Raw genomic sequence first — 21,564 nt, forward strand, 5'->3', positions numbered from 1 at the left:
GCTGGCACTTGGAAACTTGACATATGGTTTGCAGCAAATATGCATTCTTGTTGGGCACAGGTGCCCATGGAGATGTCCAGCCATTGGTGATAGTGTTGGATCAAAAAAAGAGACTTGTTACTCTGGCAGGAAGAGTGAAGGGCCAAAGGATGTTGGAGTTTGGCAGGAGAGGACCGCGAGGTCGATGAGGAAGGTGAGAGGAGAGTCAACTAGCAAGTGTCATAGAAGCAGACGGTAGATGTTTTGTGGGTGTGTGGACGGGAGTAGATTGGTGGTGGTGTATGTGGGCCTGTTGGAGGGGCCATGGATCTGCCTGGTAATAACAGTGAAACAAATTTAACAAGGCATGATAGATTGCAATCTGCCCAGCAATATGTAGAAATATGCCTAGCGACAGCAGTGGTCAACATTTAAAAGGCATGATGAGATGTGACTTCCCCAGTCACTAGATTAGCAGGTGTTTAGACATAATCAGGTGTTAAATCGTCCTATTAGTAGAAACAGCTCACCTGGATGACTGAGAGATCAGTGGAGGTATATATGCTAATTTTTAGAATCTAAGAATTTGAGAGAGGCAGACAGTCCATTGCACAGAATGAAGAATCAAAGGGGAAAGTTGTATAATTGCTGGCACTCTCAGAAGCAGACAGGCATGTTTTACATCTAACAGCCTAAGAGGCTAGTCCACAACTCACAGATAGGAAGTTAAACTCGCATCGAAGCCTGAGAGCCTACACAATACAGAAAGAAAGTTTAAATATCTTCTCTGGACCAGAAAAAGATGTTTCCCAGACATGATTATCAGCCCTGTATTGTGTCATTTTAAACTTGATTTGGATAGTCAGAGACTTTTTCCCAGGGGAGAGGGGTCAATTACAAGGGGGCATAGGTTTAAGGTGCGAGGGGCAAGGTTTAGAGGAGATGTACGAGGTAAGTTTTTTTTACACAGAGGGTAGGGGTGCCTGGAACTCACTGCCGGAGGAGGTGGTGGAAGCAGGGACGATAGTGATGTTTAAGGGGCATCTTGACAAATACATGAATAGGATGGCCAGTATGGTCGGCGCAGGTTTGGAGGGCTGAAGGGCCTGTTCCAGTGCTGTACTTTTCTTTGTCTTTGTTCTTTGACTTCTTGATTTATTTAATTTGAATGTTGTTTTGGGAAAGGGGAAGTCTTAAGATGTTCAGGGATCATAGAAATATTTTGGAACAAGGGCACATTCTACATAAACAGTTTGTATACAAAGTGATTCATACACATAATTGTCTCTGAGTGTTGTAGTCCTATTCTTGTATATTTGTCTTTTCTTTAATTTAATAAGTAGTTTTTAATCATTGCTACACGAAGAATGGGCTGGTTATTCTCAGTGGAGTTTCACGTGACTCCTCACACCATTCCCAAAACAAAACTATACACCCGACAAACTAGTGTTTAAATTTGGGCTACTTTCGCAGATGCCATCAGCGTGGTCATGACAGAATTGTAGTGGGGAGTGGACACCACTGTGTTAGTGGGAAGTCAGGTGTCTGGCAAGAGGGAAGAGCTTGAAGATCCTGAGGGGTCTTGACAAGGTGGATGTGGAGAGGATATTTCCTCGTGTTTGAGAATCTAGAACTCGGGGTTACTGTTAAAAAAATAAGGGGCACCCATTTAAAACAGATGAAATCTTCACTCAGAGGGTCATGCGTTATTGAAACTCTCTTCCTGAAAAGAAACTTTGAATATTTTTAACTGCATTGGCGAGACCATGCAGACACTGCGACACGATTGAACGGGCATCGTGCGACAATCACCAGGCAGGAATGTTCCCTTCCACTCGGGGAACACTTCAGCATAGAACATAGAACATAGAACAGTACAGCACAGAACAGGCCCTTCGGCCCTCAATGTTGTGCCGAGCCATGATCACCCTACTCAAACCCACGTATCCACCCATAACCCAACCCCCCCCCTTAACCTTACTTTTATTAGGACACTACGGGCAATTTAGCATGGCCAATCCACCTAACCCGCACATCTTTGGACTGTGGGAGGAAACCGGAGCACCCGGAGGAAACCCACGCACACAGGGGGAAGACGTGCAGACTCCACACAGACAGTGACCCAGCCGGGAATCGAACCTGGGACCCTGGAGCTGTGAAGCATTTATGCTAACCACCATGCTACCCTGCTGCCCCGAAGCAGTCAAGGGCATTCAGCCTCTGATCTCCGGGTAAGCGTTCTCCAAGGCGGTCTTCAGGACACGCGACATCGCAGAATTGCCGAGCAAAAACTTATAGCTAAGTTCCGCACGCATGAGTGCGGCCTCAACAGGGATCTTGGATTCATGTCGCATTACATCCACCCCCCAACATCTGGCCTGGACTTGCAAAATCCCACCAACTGTTCTGGCTTGAGACAATTCACACCTCTTTAACCTGTGATTATCCCTCTTCCTGGATCTGTAATGATTTGATTACCTGCAAATGCTCGCATTCCAAGCATTGTCCAGCATCTCTGACTTTGTCTATATAAATGTTTCTGGAACATACTTCGCCATTCACCTGAGGAAGGAGCTGCACTCCGAAAGCTCGTGTTTGAAACAAACCTGTTGGACTTTAACCTGGTGTTGTAAGACTTCTTACTGTGCTCACCCCAGTCCAACGCCGGCATCTCCACATCAATATTTTTAAGGCAGAGATGGATAGATCCTTGGTATGCAAGGGGGTGATAGGTTATCAGGTGTAGACAGGATGCAGACTTGAGGTTACTATCAGATCAGCCCATGATCCTATTAAATGGTGAAGTAGATTTGAGGGGTTGAATGGTCTACTCCTGCTTCTTCTTTGTATATCAGTGTGGACCAAATCAGTGTGGGTTGAGTGTTGGTCCTGGAAAGATAGATGGGGCTGGTGGTAGGTTCCAACGGCCTGCATCTTGGAGTTTTGACTGCAGAGATGGTGAATGCCTTGGTTTCAGCTTCCAGGAATCTTTAGATTCTGGAGCAGCTCCTGTAGACTGGAGGGGCAAACATTGCTCTGTTGTGTTTGAGGGGAGAAGGAGGGTAGATGGGGAACTGTGCCAGTTATGCTAGCATCAGTCATTGGAGTAATCAGGTCAGGGATCTTCCAGGAGGTTGGACTCCTGTGGCTGTTCTTCCCATCTGAAGCCAGGAAACCGATTATACAGTTAGTATAAATAACCGACTATACAGTATTGAAAAGTTAAAGTTTCCCCACAATAAAGTGAAAATGTACTCATCTGTACCCCTACCATTTAGACAGTCATTCATTATCTCATAAATGCACATCCCTAATAATAAAATGAAAATCTTACCATTTATACCCCTAAACCCTTTAAAACGTCTGTCAGCATGACAAGTCAAAGTCTGTGAGATGAAGGTGAAAGTTATGCCTTTAAAGTGGTGGAAATCTTTGAAGTGGTTTTTGCCCAGTTAATTTCATTGCCTTTTGAAGTATTGAAGGCAGTGTGTATGGCTCCGAGGCTGAATGCTTTGAACTGGATTGTTTGCATTTCCTGCTGACAGCTCGCTGGCACTTAAAAGCATAGAATTCGATTATTTATTTTTCTAGTTCTGCGGGGATCCATTAAGTCAGGGTAGCAGCTGCTTCTCGAACCCAATTTTTTTTACAAATCTTCTTTTTGTTCTGGAGTGCTTCATAGAAAGTGAAAGGGCACCCCCCACAGCTCTTCTTTCTACCTTGCCACCCCTCGGAGGGGCACTGCTGAGAAATGGAGCCTGAATGGGTGGTGGGAATGAGGGCGGGGGCTGAAATGGAGACATGGGGGCCGGGGGGTGGTGGGGGGGAGGGGAGAATGGGAGTGGTCGGGCTGAAGGGGGATCAATGCGGAATGAGGGGGGCTGAAAGTGTGGTCTGGGGGGCTGCTGAAGGGGGGTTTTTGTGGGCGGTGGTGGAGTTCGGGTGATTAGGATGAGGTGGCGTCTTGCCTGTGATCAGGGTGGGGGGGAGGGGGGGGGGGTGCGGAGCTGCAGCAGGTAAAGGGCGTACTGTCCAAGAGATGGGTCCTGCCGATCTCAGTTTCAGCACGGATCCAGGCGTGCCATTCCATGGCACCGAAAACCGGATTTCCCAAATTTAATTTTCCAAGTGCCATGGAATGGCACGTCAGGGGCGCTCTCAGGGGAACAATCTCAATTCTCCACTGGTGGGAGTATTAGATTCCAGAACAGAGAACCTTGGCCGTGAACAGGAAATTAACTTTTCAATAATTGTCAGATGTGTCGTTTGATCACATCCATCTACTATTAAACTGAGTTCTAGGGCCTAATTTTGCGCGTCTGAAACACAACCCAATAGAGGCGGAATAGCAAAATGGTGGCTCCTGAGCAGTGCAGGTGGAAGCTCGGCCTCCGTTTTTGCTGGATGCGGGAAGAAAGCTTGCCAGAAACTCAAGGTCAGACCTTGTAGAATTTTCACTGAGGCGGGGGTGTTTCTGCAACCTCAAGAGAGCAGAGTCATGAACAACTAAAGGGTGGGACAGAAGGCCAGAAAACATCTTGAAAGATGAATTGGAGGATTTATAGCGACCTTGTGGAATTGAAGCAAGTTAATGTTGATGCAGGTCAGTAAGAGAGGGGTCAAGGCAGTGGGATGACTCCATAAAAGGGCCAAATTCTGGGAGGGTCTCAATCTTGATGATGGGGTCTCTCTCTCTCTGTCTCTCTCTCTCTTTCTCTCGAGGGCCCAGGACATGATTCTTTTCTTTCATGTGTCAAAAACTGAGGCTTAAGCCCTATCTTGGCATCCATCAGGGATTGTCAGACCTTTTCAAAAATGGCAGCCGGGGCAGCCTCATGGAGCCATCCCACCTTGGTTTGTGTGTCGGGTCCACCAATTGCCATGGCAGACCTATCTCCGGCTCAAAGTGGAGGCGGCTTTCCCCGTCATCCTGGCGACAGAGGCAGGGTCGGGAAGTGGAATCGTTTCCACCTCCCAACTCCGATGGCAAAATCCAGTCCTTGGTATCACAGAAGTACTCACAATTAACGATTTGGTTTTGATTATTCTGTACAATGCTGCATAATAAAAGCGCCAGTAATAAAACAAATGAATGAAGTAGGTGCAGCAAGTATATCAATTTTGTGTGGTTAAATCAGAATTACCTGTGATTCAACTTTTAACAGAGATTAAACACAATTGTTCCTAGTAATGTGACAGCTGTACTTTAAAAGGAAGGGATTATGTTAGTTTGGAAATAACTAGCAATATTATGCTTATACAATGCCTTTACTCATTAATTTGATGCTTTATTTAATCTAAAGGGGACTGTGTATCGGTGAGTAGCCCAGTAGGCAACTTCAAATGCTCACAACTTGTAGGAATAACTGAGCTCATCCTAATGGCCGCTGGTACAGGCTTCACTCCAATGATCAAACTTATAAACTTCAGTTTGAAAATGTCTTCTTTCAGGTGAGTTTGACCAATGTGATTTCTAACTCTTTAAATTAAGGTCGAATCGTTTTCGGGTAATACGGAATCCTGCTTTCATGCTTTTCCCTTTAATCGGCACAATATGCGTGTGAGATTAAAATCCAGTGGCAAGGATCTTCCGAGGAGTGGCAACTTTCAGCAGATTGCCGCTCTCTTCAAGCATTCCCCTGACTTGGCGCTGCTCTACATCTCTTGCTGGATCTTGTGAGTCTAGCTTTCTTAGAAATGCAGAATGCAGCATCCCTTGGGGAACTTCATCACAGCACTGTAGCGCCGGGGGAGGGGAAACCTCTTTACAGCACTAGCTGCCGTTTAGTAAGTTTAACTGTCTTTTTGAGTGCTAGTGAATGAATGTATGTTAGTGAATGGACTGGTAAAATGGTAAGAGGGTAAATAATAAAAGGGTTGGTGGTAGAGCGGCAGATGGGTGAGATGGCAGGTGGACACGATGGCAGTTAGGTCGGTGGGTAGTCGGTCAGCGGCTAGTCTGATCGAGTCAGGGAGTTAGCCAGGGGGGTGGGCAAGGTAGTCAGATCAGGTTGGTAGGGAGAGTCAGGTGATCAACCGAGAATGGTCAGGAGGGGAAGTGAATTCTAGTCACTGGGGGCAGTCAGCAGTGGTAGTCAGAGAGGGATTGAGGGTGGAGACGCTTGGTAATGTTTGAGTGATTTGGGGTAAGTACCGTGGAATGGTCCACGGTCTCCATTTCACGCTTCGAATTAGGGACACTCACAGGGGGTCCAGTGGAGCTAGGAAATTGCCCTTGAAACATTTTAATTTCATCTGATTTCATTTCCATCAGGACTTTCACGGGATGCCAAGCACATCTTTGTTTTTATAAGTTTAGTGTACCCAATTCATTTTTTTCAATTAAGGGGCAATTTAATGTGGCCAATCCACCTAACCTGCACATCTTTGAGTTGTGAGGGCGAAACCCACTTAAACACGGGGAGAATGTGCAAACTCCACACGGACAATGACCCAGAGCCGGGACAAAGCACATCTTTGGTCTTTTGTCCAGCCTCTGACAGTCCGGAGAGGGGACATCTGGGCCAATGTGACTTATTGGTTTTTCATCAGAAAATTTTAATAACAATTCGACGCATGCAAGGAATGATGTTCTTTAAACCACGGTTGCTGCGCAACTTCAGCCAGCAACAAATTTTCCTGATATGTTCAAGTGTTGATCTCATAGGAATAGCATTAACAGGATGGCGTTCTGCAGGCTAACTCTAAGGAATGACACACTGAATCCAAAGCCCCCCTTGTGCTCAATTACCATGTTGTGACACAAGGGGGATAATGGAAGTAACTAGGCAATCATCTCTCTAATATCTGGAAAGACCATTTTGTAAGTTATTCAATAGGTTCATGCATCTGCAAGGATGTTCTAGCAACTCCTGTATGCATTTGCCAGAGATGGCTTTTACCATTCTGGAAATACTATGGTGATGACTAATATTTTCATGTGGTTCCCAATGGTGCAATGCAGTCAGACATCAGTTCCACATCCATCCTCCCCCAACTATTCTAGAATGACTTTATTACTAACAGTTTTGTTAAAACTAAATCACTACGTTGAACACAATTTTACATAAAACGAAAGAACACTTTACGTGTCTTATTTTTGCTTTTACTTTTCCCCATTCTCTCAACTCTTTTTAAAATTTTGCTCTCTGATTTGCTGTGTTTTATTCCAACCTTGTCCTATGTAAAAGCCTTCATTCACTTTTATCCTTCTGCCTGCCTGCTCCCGTTGTCCACTTTTCCAGTAAATGGTTTTATTTTTGCTCCCAGTTAAATGTCCATGTGCTGGAGGTTGACATGGAAAGGTTTTTGAGCGATGAGGATATGACCTGTTCTGGCAGTCCAGTGATGTTTCTTCAATAATAAACTACTGCTGCTTCTACCAGGAGATCTGCTGTCAAAGTATATCACCATTGCCTGTCTTGAGCCACCCTCACACATCCAGTGCAGCTCGACTGAACTGTGACCGCTGTCATCCACCTTGTGCTGAGATTGACTGTTCTTTCTGGCCTCCGCTTTGCTACCTCAAAGACATCACTGTAGCTTTTCCGCTCTGATCAAACGGCTGAAGTGCTGACATTTTCTTCCTGGATGTCAATTCTGAGAATTTATTTTTGCTCTTGTAACTTCAAGCACCTCTTCATTGCTGTTGTGATCAGTACACAAATATTAAGCCTACATTTCCGCATCCGCATTTCAAAGACCTCTATATTCCTCCACAAATCTGTACTTATTGCATGATACTCAGGAAGTTGACATACGTTGCATAACTATCAGTTGCAGGAAATATGTTTATTGGAATGATTAGAAGGGCTCCTTTTCCTCAAGTATCCTTAACTATCAGAAACTTATTGCTAAGATTGCGAGCTTTTTTTATTATTGGATGTTGGGAGACTTTTCATCTCCCACACTGAACAAATCCATAGGAAAACAAAACGGGAGGCATTCAGGGTAGTATTTTTAAACTACTCCTCGATTCCATCCCCCTCTCCTCGACATTTATGTCAGAGTCGTGACTTGATTCTCCCTTCAGGTGATGTTAGGTTCTCTATTCAAATGCCAGCTACAAATTCTTGCTGTTTTCATGGAGACAAGTAGATTCCTTCTGTCTCTGACAGGTAAGTCAATTTATGAACCTTGGAGAAAGCCTGCTGTGAATTCGGGAACCTTTTAGTGGGTGAGTTTAAAAGCTCCCGCCAACTTCAGCTGTGATAACTAGATATTGTTTGATAATTTAAATATGTTGTCAATGCAGTGATTTCTTGTAGGTTTCTGTAGTACAAGGTACAGTGACTGAGGGGAGCTCGGTGAATAGGCCCAGTAATACTAAAAGGAATAAAACTGGAGATGTTAAGATTCAAAACAGAGCTAAAAAAAACAACATAAGTGTACTTTACCTGAATGCTCGTAGTATTCGGAATAAAGTAAATGAGTTGATGGCACAAATCATCGTAAATGACTATGATTTAGTGGCCATTACTGAAACATGGTTAAAGGATGGTCACGGCTGGGAGTTAAATATCCGAGGGTATCAAACTATTCGGAAGGACAGAGTGGATGGTAAGGGAGGTGGTGTGGCTCTGTTATTTAAGGATGACATCTGGGCAATAGTAAGGGATGACATCGGTGCTATGGAGGATAAGGTTGAATCCATTTGGGTGGAAATCAGGAATAGTAAGGCAAAAAAGTCACTGATAGGAGTAGTCTATTGGCCACCAAATAGTAATGTTATGGTGGGGCAGGCAATAAACAAAGAAATAACTGATGCATGTAGAAATGGTACAGCAGTTATCATGGGGGATTTTAATCTACATGTCGATTGGTTTAGCCAGGTCGGTCAAGGCAACCTTAAGGAGGAGTTTATAGAATATATCCGCGATAGTTTCCCAGAACAGTATGTAATGGAACCTACGAGAGAACAAGCGGTCCTAGATCTTGTCCTGTGTAATGAGACAGGATTGATTCATGATCTCATAGTTAGGGATCCTCTCGGAAGGAGCGATCACAATATGGTGGAATTTAAAATACAGATGAAGGGTGAGAAAGTAAAATCAAATACTAGTGTTTTGTGTTTAAACAAAGGAGATTAAAATGGGATGAGAGAAGAACTAGCTAAGGTAGACTGGGAGCAAAGACTTTATGGTGGAACAGTTGAGGAACAGTGGAGAACCTTCCAAGCGATTTTTCACAGTGCTCAGCAAAGGTTTATACCAACAAAAAGAAAGGACGGTAGAAAGAGGGAAAATCGACCGTGGATATCTAAGGAAATAAGGGAGAGTATCAAATTGAAGGAAAAAGCATATAAAGTGGCAAGGATTGCTGGGAGACTAGAGGACTGGGAAATCTTTAGGGGGGCAACAGAAAGCTACTAAAAAAGCTATAAAGAAGAGTAAGATAGAGTATGAGAGTAAACTTGCTCAGAATATAAAAACAGACAGTAAAAGTATTTACAAATATATAAAACAAAAAAGAGTGGCTAAGGTAAATATTGGTCCTTTAGAGGATGAAAAGGGAGTTTTAATAATGGGAGATGAGGAAATGTCTGAGGAACTGAACAGGTTTTTTGGGTCGGTCTTCACAGTGGAAGACACAAATAAAATGCCAGCGACTGATAGAAATGAGGCTATAGCAGGTGAGGACCTTGAGAGGATTGTTATCACTAAGGAGGTAGTGATGAGCAAGCTAATGGGGCTAAAGATAGACAAGTCTCCTGGCCCTGATGGAATGCACCCCAGAGTGCTAAAAGAAATGGCTAGGAAAATTGCAGATGCACTAATGATGATTTACCAAAATTCACTAGACTCTGGGGTGGTCCCGGTGGATTGGAAATTAGCAAACGTGACACCACTGTTTAAAAAAGGAGGTAGGCAGAGAGCAGGAAATTATAGGCTAGTGAGCTTAACTTCGGTAGTAGGGAAGATGCTGGAATCTATCATAAAGGAAGAAATAGCGAGGCATCTGGATAGAAATTGTCCCATTGGGCAGACGCAGCATGGGTTCATGAAGGGCAGGTCCTGCCTAACTAATTTAGTAGAATTTTTTGAGGACATTACCAGTGCAGTAGATAACAGGGAGCCAATGGATGTGGTATATCTGGATTTCCAGAAAGCCTTTGACAAGGTGCCACACAAAAGGTTGCTGCATAAGATAAAGATGCATGGCATTAAGGGTAAAGTAGTAGCATGGATAGAGGATTGGTTAATTAATAGAAAGCAAAGAGTGGGGATTAATGGGTGTTTCTCTGGTTGGCAATCAGTAGCTAGTGGTGTCCCTCAGGGATCCGTGTTCGGCCCACAATTGTTCACAATTTACATAGATGATTTGGAGTTGGGGACCAAGGGCAATGTGTCCAAGTTTGCAGATGACACTAAGATGAGTGGTAAAGCGAAAAGTGCAGAGGATACTGGAAGTCTGCAGAGGGATTTGGATAGGTTAAGTGAATGGGCTCGGATCTGGCAGATGGAATACAATGTTGACAAATGTGAGGTTATCCATTTTGGTAGGAATAACAGCAAACGGGATTATTATTTAAACGATAAAATATTAAAGCATGCCGCTGTGCAGAGAGACCTGGGTGTGCTAGTGCATGAGTCACAGAAAGTTGGTTTACAAGTGCAACAGGTGATTAAGAAGGCAAATGGAATTTTGTCCTTCATTGCTAGAGGGATGGAGTTTAAGACAAGGGAGGTTATGTTGCAATTGTATACGGTGTTAGTGCGGCCACACCTGGAGTATTGTGTTTAGTTTTCGTCTCTTTACTTGAGAAAGGACATACTGGCACTGGAGGGTGTGCAGAGGAGATTCAGTAGGTTAATCCCAGAGCTGAAGGGGTTGGATTATGAGGAGAGGTTGAGTAGACTGGGACTGTATTCGTTGGAATTTAGAAGGATGAGGGGGGATCTTATAGAAACCTATAAAATTATGAAGGGAACAGATAGGATAGATGCGGGCAGGTTGTTTCCACTGGTGGGTGAAAGCAGAACTAGGGGGCATAGCCTCAAAATACGGGGAAGTAGATTTAGGACTGAGTTTAGGAGGAACTTCTTCACCCAAAGGGTTGTGAATCTATGGAATTTCTTGCCCAGTGAAGCAGTTGAGGCTCCTTCATTACATGTTTTTAAGGTAAAGATAGATAGTTTTTTGAAGAATAAAGGGATTAAGGGTTCTGGTGTTCGGGCTGGAAAGTGGAGCTGAGTCCACAAAAGATCAGCCATGATCTCATTGAATGGCGGAGCAGGCTCGAGGGGCCAGATGGCCTACTCCTGCTCCTAGTTCTTATGTTCTTATGTTCTTATGTCCTTAAAAGGTAAGAAACCATTAAATTGATCAACACTGTTCGGATGCATTAGAGTATTTTCTCCAAAGGATAGATGCTCTTCTGCATTCTACTGTATGCAGAATCTGATATAAATGTACGTGGAGAGTCCTGTGATTTTGATTTTCACGTTGAATTAATGTCCTAACATCTGCCGAGTCTTTGAGGCACTCTTTTAGAATGCAATAGGTACAGGAACAATGACTCATAAAACACTGGCAAGCCTTTGGAATGCTCATGAAATAATAGGAAAAACTATTCAAAAATCCCCTTGAGAAAACATTGGGCTGGATTGTCCGTCGGCGGGATTCTCCGCTTCGTCGGCAGCGCACACGTGTGGATTTCCCGGAGACTTGGTGGTGCCCACAATGGGAGACACCATTGGCTGCCTGCCGGGATGGAGGATCCCGCTGCCGGCAAGGGCGAGCCACATCCAAAAACGGGTGCAGCAGGACGGAGAATCCCACCCATTACCACTCTTTCAATCTCACAAAATTATCTATCAGACATAGCTAGGAAACGTTTAATTGAAAAAACCTTTAACCCACTTAACACCTCTTCATCTTATTTCATTCAAATCAGCAGGCATCGAAAATCCACTTCAAAGACCGATACTTGATTAGGAATAAAACTGTTAATCAGTGAACCAAAGCTAGCAATCCCTTTAACATTGTGTAATCAGCCCTCTACAGGGCTGAATGCATTCGCCACTCTTGGAGCTCAACCCAAGAATGAAGCTAATTGGCAACTTTGTAAACAGAAATAGGCTGCATGAGAATGAAAGGGGGCAATGTTTTCAAAGGAATTTTTAAATGGCTGATTTTAAAATTATAATTCAGTGAGCGTTTCAAAGACTTGACTGTGTTATTGTAGAGTGCATTGATGACGTTGATGCTGGGTGAGGGGGCATGGGAAGACATGACGAGGCGTGGAGATGGATGGGTGGGGGGAGGTTGAAGGGCCTAACAACTGGGACGAGAACAGGGCCAAGGCTCCAATAAATTAAGCCGCGTCTTTTAACGCATGAGCCTCGCCATCCACGTCCCTCCATTGCCACCTTGGGCCTGCCTCAAGAAGTGTTGGCCCCCACTATTAGCCTCTATCTGTCTCCTGACTGGAATACTGGGTGAATGGGCTGACTTTTAAAAGCATTGAAGGCACAAAGCAGTCTTGGATCAAATGTGACTTTTCCATACATTACCTCAACAACATACTCCCAACATAATTTGAATATATCCCTATCTAATCAGTCTTGCTGGTTTAACATATTGCCTTGTTGAGGTGCTCATTGTGCATCAAGATCTGGAATTATTGTGCAGCAAGGTGAATTTCACATTTTGTCCTGTACTATTGATTTTTTTCAACATTGTATACTGCAGCTGTCCCAAGATCATAGAATAATAGAATTTACAGTGCAGATGGAGGCTATTCAGCCCATCGAGTCTACACCAACCCTTGAAAGAGCACCCTACTTAAGCCCACACATCCACCCTCTCCCCGTAAACCCACCTAACCTTCAGACACTATGGGCAATTTAGCATGGCCAATTCACCTAATACCTGCACATCTTTGGACTGTGGGAGGAAACCGGAGCACCCGGCGGAAACCCACGCAGACACGGGAACGTGCAGACTCCGCACAGACAGTGACCCAAGCCGGGAATTGAACTGCCACTGTGAAGAAAGAGTGCTAAACACTGTGCTACCATGCCGCCCCACAAGAACAGTTCAGTACAACTTGTTGTTCCATTTCGTCGTCTTCTCACCATTCTTACTGACAAAACAGGAACTGCAGATTGCCTTATTGGGCAATGCGTCCCACATCACTATTTAAACTATCCTTTTAGGATTTTAAAGCTATTTTTTAAATCAGACAACCTTTTGTAAATACTGATTAGAATTAGATGTTACCTTGGCACTTTTATTTGATTTCAGGAAAATTCGATTGATGATGTTCAACAAGACAGAAAAGGACATTGTGTGGAGGGATCAATTAGACCTGTTGGCTTCAAAAGACAAAAGGTAATTTCTGTCCACACCAAAGTGTCTTTGTCAATCAAGTTATTGTGACAGATTTATGTATGCCCATGGATAATAGATCAAGCGAAAGGCCAGGGCCTATGGTCTCTTGTTGCAGAATAATGTTGACCATTCTTGTTTATTTTCATGTGTATATAAGAATAATGTTTTTTTGTTATATCAATGGTGATATTGCTTGTAAACGTTCTAATGTCCATAACAGAAATAATTACAATTAGCTTCCAGATTAAAACATGTAAATATGAAAATTAGTTCTATTCCAATAACATCTTATTGTACTCCAGTTATGACACAAGAACATTTAGATTTAGATTTGTGGTCATGTGTACTGAGGTGCAGTGAAAAGTATTGTTCTGTGTACGGTCCAGGAGATTGTTGCATACATGAAAAACAGGACATATGATAAATACACAATGTAAATACATAGACATAGACATCGGATGAAGCATATGGAGTATAATGCTAACAATAGTAGAGAAGACGTGCAGAGGGAACCATAGGGGGGTCATTTAGAAGTCTGGTAGCAGCGGGGAAGAAGCTGTTTTTGAATCTGTTAGTGCATGTTCTCAGACTTTTGTTTCTCCTGCCCGATGGAAGAGGTTGGAAAAGAGAATTATCAGGGTGGGAGAGGTCTTTGATTATGCTGTTCGCTTTCCCAAGGTAGTGGGAAATGTAGACAGAGTCAGTGGATGGGAGGCAGGTTCGTGTGATGGACTGGGCTGTGTTCAAGACTCTCTGTAGTTTCTTACAGTCTTGGGCCGAGCAGTTGCCATACCAGGTTGTGATGCAGCCAGATAGGATGCTTTCGATGGTGCACCTGTAAACGTTGGAAAGTGTCAGTGTGGACATGCTGAATTTCCATAGTTTCCTGAGGAAGTATAGGCGCTGTTGTGCTTTCTTGGTCTTGGCGTCAAAATCATTGTGCTGTGCATCTGAAGTTTATTTTTTGCTTTCTGTTTCATTCTTGTGGTCTTTGAACAGTACTATTATAACCAAATGCCTGTCTATAGTGTCGATAAACTTGATAGTTCAGTATTATTTTGTGCTGAATATTTGGGCGCGATTCTTTGTTCCAGAGTCTTAAGTGCTCGGCCAGTGAAGAATCGGAAGATTTTCACACTGCCGCTAGAAGCGACAGGGAAGGCACTATTCCTTCTATGCAAATGGGCTAGCACGTGCCCATGTGCAACCTACTCGAGTCCCGGTTCCTCAGGCGAGAGATTAGTTGGGGTCGGTGATCCCATTGAGAGGCTAACCAGCTGGAGCAGCTTTTAAGTACTCCACTCACCCCAGACTCTCATTCCAGCCAAGAAAATGGCTGCTAATAGACCTGCACCATGCTTCTTTGATGCAGACATCCACAGGATGTTGCACGTTGTTGAAGAGAGAAGGGACACTCTCTTTTCCAGGGTGGGGTGGAGACAATAGCCAGCTGTTATAAATAAAGTCTGGGATGAGGTAGCAGATGCAATGAGTGCTCGTAGCCTCCCCAAGAGGACCAGCATGCAATTCAGGAAGAAGATGAACAACCTCCTTCAATCAGCTCCGGTGAGTGGTCAGCTTTGTGACCTTGCCATCACTCCCGTCCTTGACCCCTGACATCTACGCCCAAATCCTTGTATGCCAGTGACAGTCCACCTACCAGGATGTCCCTCACAGCACACCCCCCCCCCCCCCCCCCCCCCCCTCCCGAACCCACCAACACATGCCTGCCACCTTTGGCCAAGCAGCTTGCCCAAATATGCCACCAGCTAGAAACCCCCCTCCCCCAATAAAATTGACATGCCGGCATCTCACTATGTCCTTACTGTGTCCACAAGGATAAAGCGGGCCATAATCGAAGGGAATGTCAGAAAATGGGTGGCAGCATGCCCAAAATACAGGTCCACACCCCCTTTGAAGAAAGGCCATGGACCTTGCCAAGGAGGCCGTGAAGCAAGCTGTGGCTGATATGGAGTTCGGCATACGCTGAATAAGTGTGCCTAATACAACTTTATCCAGAAGTCCTATCTCACTTTGTCATTCAGCTCCCACAGCCCTATCCTTCCCAAGAGCTGACTCCATGTCTTACATCATTCAGCATCCCTATCAGATGAGGCCGGGCCATCTTGGGTTGCAGCCCCTCTCCAGAGCCTCAGAACACCCCCGGAGCAGACCTCCTGGGACGGCACTGACTTCTCAGCACTGCTTTCATCAGCACCATCCGCTAGCACAGAGAATTTTACATCGGTGGGAAGTGTTATTGGTCAGGCTCCTGGGACACCCTCTGGTGAGCACCACAGACATGCTGTAGCACATCAAGTGGAGACAGGGGCTTCCGAGGGAGCAGCCAGTTGGAGGGGTGCCAGTCCCAGGGAACAGCTGCCCAAGGCAGACGTTTCATCTCTGGAAAAGAACGTTCTAGCGGCCACCATTGCATGTGTCATAGTTGCATGTGTCCTTTGTGTGGGTTTAGCTCTGCTGTGGAGCTGTGCATCTAAGGAGTACAATGAGAAGTTCCAGCCCCGGTAGTCTAGCAATTGAGCTTGGCCATGCCCATTCCCTTCATCATACCTCGGATACATGAAGGTTTCCAGATGGGCGGGGTAGATGGATACCTACTTGATCAGGAGACCTCAGAGCATTTTCAGGATACTAGCAGTAGTCAACAGTTATATCAATCTTTATTAGTGTCACAAGTAGGCTTACGTTAACATTGCAACAAAGTTACTGTGAAAAGTCCCTAGTCGCCACATTCCGGTGCCTGTTTGGGTACACTAAGGGAGAATTCAGAATGTCCAATTTACCTCACATCATGTCTTTCGGTACTTGTGGGAGGAAACCGGAGCACCCGGAGGAAACCCACGCAGATACAGGGAGAACATGCAGACTCCTCGCAGACAGTGACCCAAGCCGCGAATCGAACCTGGGACCCTGCCGCTGTGAAGCAACAGTGCTAACCACTATGCTACCATGCCAGTCAGGAGCCTGTAAATAATACCTAAGAGATGAGTTGCTCATCTTTTACAGCAGCAATGGGAGGTTCGGCCACAGCACCCCGATCCTGAAGGGGACACCCCAAGTCCACGCCCTTGCCACCAAATCGGTCCCCGTTATTCCCAGAGCTCCAGGCATACAACCCCCAGCAAGCCTGAAGACAATGAAAAAGGTACTGACCTCCTTGGTTTCCCTTCAAAGGCCATGGCTCCAGGACCCCGTTTGTAAATACTTGCACCAAACCACGTCCGCGTGACACCCCCCTGGGAGGGATGGAGCATAATTGGGGGGGGGGGGGGATTCAGGCTTCCAGCCCATTAATCTCATTCAAATTAATGCAAAAGATCTGTTTGCGTGCTGGCATGAATCCCGCTCTGGCCGGCAGGGACGGATCCGAGACTGGTGACAGGTCTGCCGGCCAGCACCTTTCCTGTTTTTTTGCCTGACGTGGGATTCTCTGCTCAATCAGGATTCCTGATCTTAGCGGCAGGGGACAGAAAAATCCGGCCTTTATCTGCAGACCAAAAATCTATGACTGCCAAGTCTCTCATGTAACAGAAGATCTCAAATCTATGCAGTAATAAGTATGCCAAAAGACATTACTAAGTGTATGGCTTTGCTTGTTAACTGAAAATTACATATTGTTGTCAACATATTCCACTTCAAATGTTAGTCTGGCAGAGAAAGATTCTTGGCCCATCACATGCAATTAAAAGATGATTAACATATTGCTCTGCTATGGTCCTGGTTGCTGTTTACTTACTCTAAAATAAAATTAGATTCATTGCTTGGGGACACAGTGCAAGAGTGAATTCCAAATTGCAGATAAAAACCAACAGTAATTATTGTAGAAAATGAATGACTCATTGCCAGAATCATTGGACAGGCAGTACACATTTTCCATTCTCTATAAAAAGGTGAGAATTGAGTGAACTAGTCAATGCTAGTTTATTTCAATTTAGAAATTAGTATTGCAGATTGCAGTAAACATACAAGGTTACTCCCTCTGTCCATCTCCTTCTCTGTATCCTTGTCCATCTCCATCACCATCTATCTCAGTCGCCCCTTCACCAATTCCCTGCTATATATTCAACCTCATCCTCTCCCCCTCTTCCTCTCTCCCCATGTCAATCACAGTGCATCACCTCAATGCTTCGTGCCAGCCATGTAGGATCTTGGCCAAGTTTCCACTTTTCCAGTATTTGACCATGAGCCAACAAATCAGGAGATGGTGAGGCTGAATCTCAATGTATAATTGAGAGCAGTGAATATAGCAACACCAAATAACACAGAGATATCTGTGAAGGTTAGGGCATCTGACACACAAACTGTCAAATTTAAGCTGGAATCCACATGAAATAGGTTGGGGCTGGACATGGTTGCTGTAAAAGGAAATGTGTCTGTGGAAGTGAGTTTTAACAAAGATATTGGGTGCGATCTAACGGAAAGGTTTCGGGTTTTGCTGGTTTTCCCATCGCTACCTAATCACATATAGTCACTTTTTTGGGGCCCTGGGGAGTTTCTCCTTGGTCACCCCACACTTAGAATTATCTTCCTCACTGGGGAGCTGAACCTGCTGGCCAGACCGGTTCCTCTGAGATTGGGCCACCATTTTGAAAGTGTACCCCAATCCCTAAGAGGGCTAGTAGATCCCCACACCCCCCCCACCCATGGGCAATGTCATCCCCCCACATACATGGGTGTTACCCCCCTCCCAAGTGATGAAACCCCACTATGGGGCCGCTAAAGGGCCCCCCTTTATAAGCCTTCCCATGCCCCCTTTCAACCCCCCCCCCAAACCTTCCAGATGCCCCTTCATACCTCCCCTGCACCCTCCCCCATCCTTCATATCCACCCTCCTTTCATGGGTAAGGCTCCCAGGCCCTGACCCTTGGCAGTGCCACCCCGGCACCCTTGCACTGGCACTCTGGCAGTGCTGCTGCCAGCTTTGCAGTGCCACCTGGGCACCTTGACAGTGCCAAGGCGGCAGTGCCAAGGTGTCCGCATTCCAACAGGAAGGCCAGGGGCCACCCTGCCCTGTCTCTGACCACCCAGGAGCCTCCGATGTCCCAGGATCCCCCCTAGTCCACACCGGTACTGGACAGCGTCCAGCTGGAACTCGCTGGGGAGGCCAATAGATGCCAGAAGGCCGGTAAATGGCGGGTGAGCACACCCGAGTGGGTTTAAAACCTAATTAGGCAGACAGGGATTAGTAGTCACACCCATTGTGGGCAGGATCCTGATCGCGAGGTCTGGAGAGATCTGAGAACATTTACAATTCTGAATTCACCAAATGATAGTCTTTTCATGGCAGAGAGAACAACAGTACACCTGCTTTGTCTGGCTTCAGCTCCAACACTGAAAACAAAACTAAAACACACCCTGCAGCAAACAGTCTAAAATGAAAGTAAAAAGCTGACAGACAGCCCAGCTCCACCCACACTCTGACATCACTGATAAACACTCATTTCTTAAAGGTACATTTCTTAAGCATCTATTTCGTAAAGGTACTGTCACATGACAATACATACCATTCTGTCCTTTGCAAATTAATAAAATCTTAAGAGTTGAGTTTAGAATTAAAATCAGGCATTTTTTTTTATTCTTCATGGAATGTCGCTGGCCGGGCCAGCATTTATTGTCCATCCCTAATTCCCCGTGAAGGGGCATTTAAGAGTCAGCCACATTGCTGTGATTCTGGAGTCACATGTAGGCAGACCAGGTAAAGGCAGCAGATTTCTTTCCCAAAAGGACACTAAATGATGGGTTTTTATGACAATCGACAATGGTTTCTTAGCTGATTAATTTCAGATTTCTTTCTTCTTAATTGAATTCAAATTTCGCCACTTGCCATGGCAGGCATTTACCTGAGTCTCTGGATTACTCGTCCAGTTACAATACCACAAAACCACTGCCTCCCCTGCCTGGATAACACTTTTGTTAGATTTTACCTATACTAGAATCTACGTGTGAGAAAGGATGACGCGCCATCGCACAAAAAAATTACTACCCTTTCATTTTAATAAAGCTTTCAGTGAGTCATATTGCAAAAGCTATCACACGGTGGAGATTAGTTCAACAGACTGGTGAAAAGCTGTCCTCGCAATTCAAAAACAGGAATAGCTGTAATAACAGTTTAGAAAGCTGTGTCACCTGAAACAAAAGACTCTCACTGGACATGCCAGCAGAGGTTTGTGTCAATTTAGCCAAATTTGTTTTTCGTGTTTGTGGTGTATGTTCACTATTGCATACACAAGTAAGATTATACGAGGGAAAGTATGGAAACTTAAAAAATTTTTTTTAAAGAGTTTCCATTTGTTTAGATGTCAAACAAAGCACATGTAATTGCAAAAAAAAAGAATGTTGTGCGTATTGCGGTTGCTTAATTGTCCTATTGCAGACCAGCTCGTTGGACTAGGGCTTCGGGGTTCGTGTTTCATGAATTTGTGACAGGTCCCAGGTTCAAATCCTGAGAGAGCCTTTTGATGTTATTTCTGGGGCAGCACGGTGGCACAGTGGTTAGTATTGCTGCCTACGGCGCTGAGGACCTGTGTTCGAATCCTGGCCCTGGGTCACTGTCCGTGTGGAGTTTGCACATTCTCCCCGTGTCTGCGTGGGTTTCACCCCACAACCCAAAGATGTGCAGGGTAAGTGGATTGGGCCATGCTAACTTGAACCTTAATTGGAAAAGAAATAATTGGGTACTCTAAATTTATAATTTAAACAAATTGTCTTAATTGTTATGGCAGAGACGTTTTCAGAACCCCAAAATGTATCATGGAGTTAAACCAACCTCCCCCTTTAATGTATTGTTGCTTTTGAAGCACACGGCTTGTTCTCCAGGTGTGGTATTACAATTATGGACACGTGGGTTTTTAAACACAAAACAATGTTTATTCCATGAATTCAACTGAACCTTTTAAATAAACATTGGATCACTTAACACCCCTTACTTCAAAGATAACCCCAAAAATAATACAAAACTAAATAATCCCTCAAAATGTTCCTTCAAACCTCCAAAAGACTTCACCTTTACCAACAGACATGAGGTTACATTCAATATACTTATAGTCTTTGGATTTTCAGACATCAACAGACCAGTTTTGTGTTTTCTTCTTGCAGCATTTTGCAAAACACACAAACACTCCCAGCTTTCTCCTCATACCTGAAACCAAAAGCAGAAGTGAGCTCAGCTCAGCTCCCCCCACCCTCTGACATCACTTCAGTAATATGAGCTGCTCCATTTCTTAAAGGTACATTGCTTAAACATCCATTTCTTAAAGGTACTCTCGAAGTTTATGTGAGGCATATGGTAAATTGTGGGTGCGATTTAATGGAAAAGTTGCTCAGTGTGGAAGCGAGCGGAAATTGCCACAGGCTTCCTGACACACAGCCCGGCAAGGCCATCACCGCTATAAAACATTAATTGGTCCACATAACCCGCCCCACAGGCTACACGCCGCAAATGACTATCCCGCTGGCTGATCGGCAGGACCGCACCCGCAACAAACGGAGCAATACTTACACCAATCCAACATGGCAAACACCACACAGCTCACAGCCATGCCACCGAGGAGACCAGCACCATGATTCAGGGATGGCAACCTGGCTAGATTGTTAGAAGTGGTCGGGGTGCCCTGTTCTCCCAAGGGGCTTGGAGGGTCCACCACAGGGCAGCCAGTGCCACCTAGGAGGAAACTGTCAACTCAGAAGCGTCACCAGAACGACTGTCAGCCAACGCCGCAAGACGATCAACGACCTCCATCAGGCCACATGGGTGGGTTGGCACCAGCCCCCAGACAACGCCACCCCCCCCCCCCCCCCCCCCCCCCCCACTCGATGAGCATGCGCCTATACCGTGCCCTGGCCCAGCCATGTCCAGGGTTGATGCCTACATCGTCCCCAACTCCCCATCCCCCCCAAGCGCCATACTCTCCATTTTCCTCCCCATCCCATTTCCCCCCACCCCCCCCCCCCCCCCCCAACGATGATCGAAGTGTGTGGTTCACGATTCCCCCTCTGTGACCCGCAAGAATAATTGGCCGGCAGCAGATATGAGAGGGACCAGACGGGGAGCGGGCGCCAGGCATCAGAGTCCTCAACCTCTACGAGATGCGGGCCCTGGGCGTCGTTGGTGTAGCCGAGGACAGATCGGTCGCTGACACAGAGGTAGACATATGCCACAGAGGTGAGGATGCACCGGGTCCCACCCAAATGCCTTGTCATGCGTGAGTTGTTAATGCCATACCGACTGAC

At 45.3% G+C, this 21,564-nt stretch overlaps 1 protein-coding gene across 5 annotated transcripts in view; it reads left to right on the top strand.

Annotated features, from left to right (window-relative positions):
- Positions 1-21,564, top strand: part of LOC119967141 (cytochrome b5 reductase 4) — a 251,919-nt gene that overhangs the window by 108,265 nt on the left and 122,090 nt on the right. For all 5 annotated transcript variants that reach the window (XM_038799281.1, XM_038799278.1, XM_038799280.1 and 2 more), the window contains 2 exons: positions 5,283-5,430; positions 13,228-13,314. In XM_038799281.1, coding sequence (XP_038655209.1) covers positions 5,283-5,430; positions 13,228-13,314 — 235 coding nt within the window. The remainder of the gene's footprint in view (positions 1-5,282; positions 5,431-13,227; positions 13,315-21,564) is intronic.

This window comes from Scyliorhinus canicula, chromosome 6, assembly GCF_902713615.1.
Source record: "Scyliorhinus canicula chromosome 6, sScyCan1.1, whole genome shotgun sequence".
In the NCBI taxonomy this organism is placed as follows: Eukaryota; Metazoa; Chordata; class Chondrichthyes; order Carcharhiniformes; family Scyliorhinidae; genus Scyliorhinus; species Scyliorhinus canicula.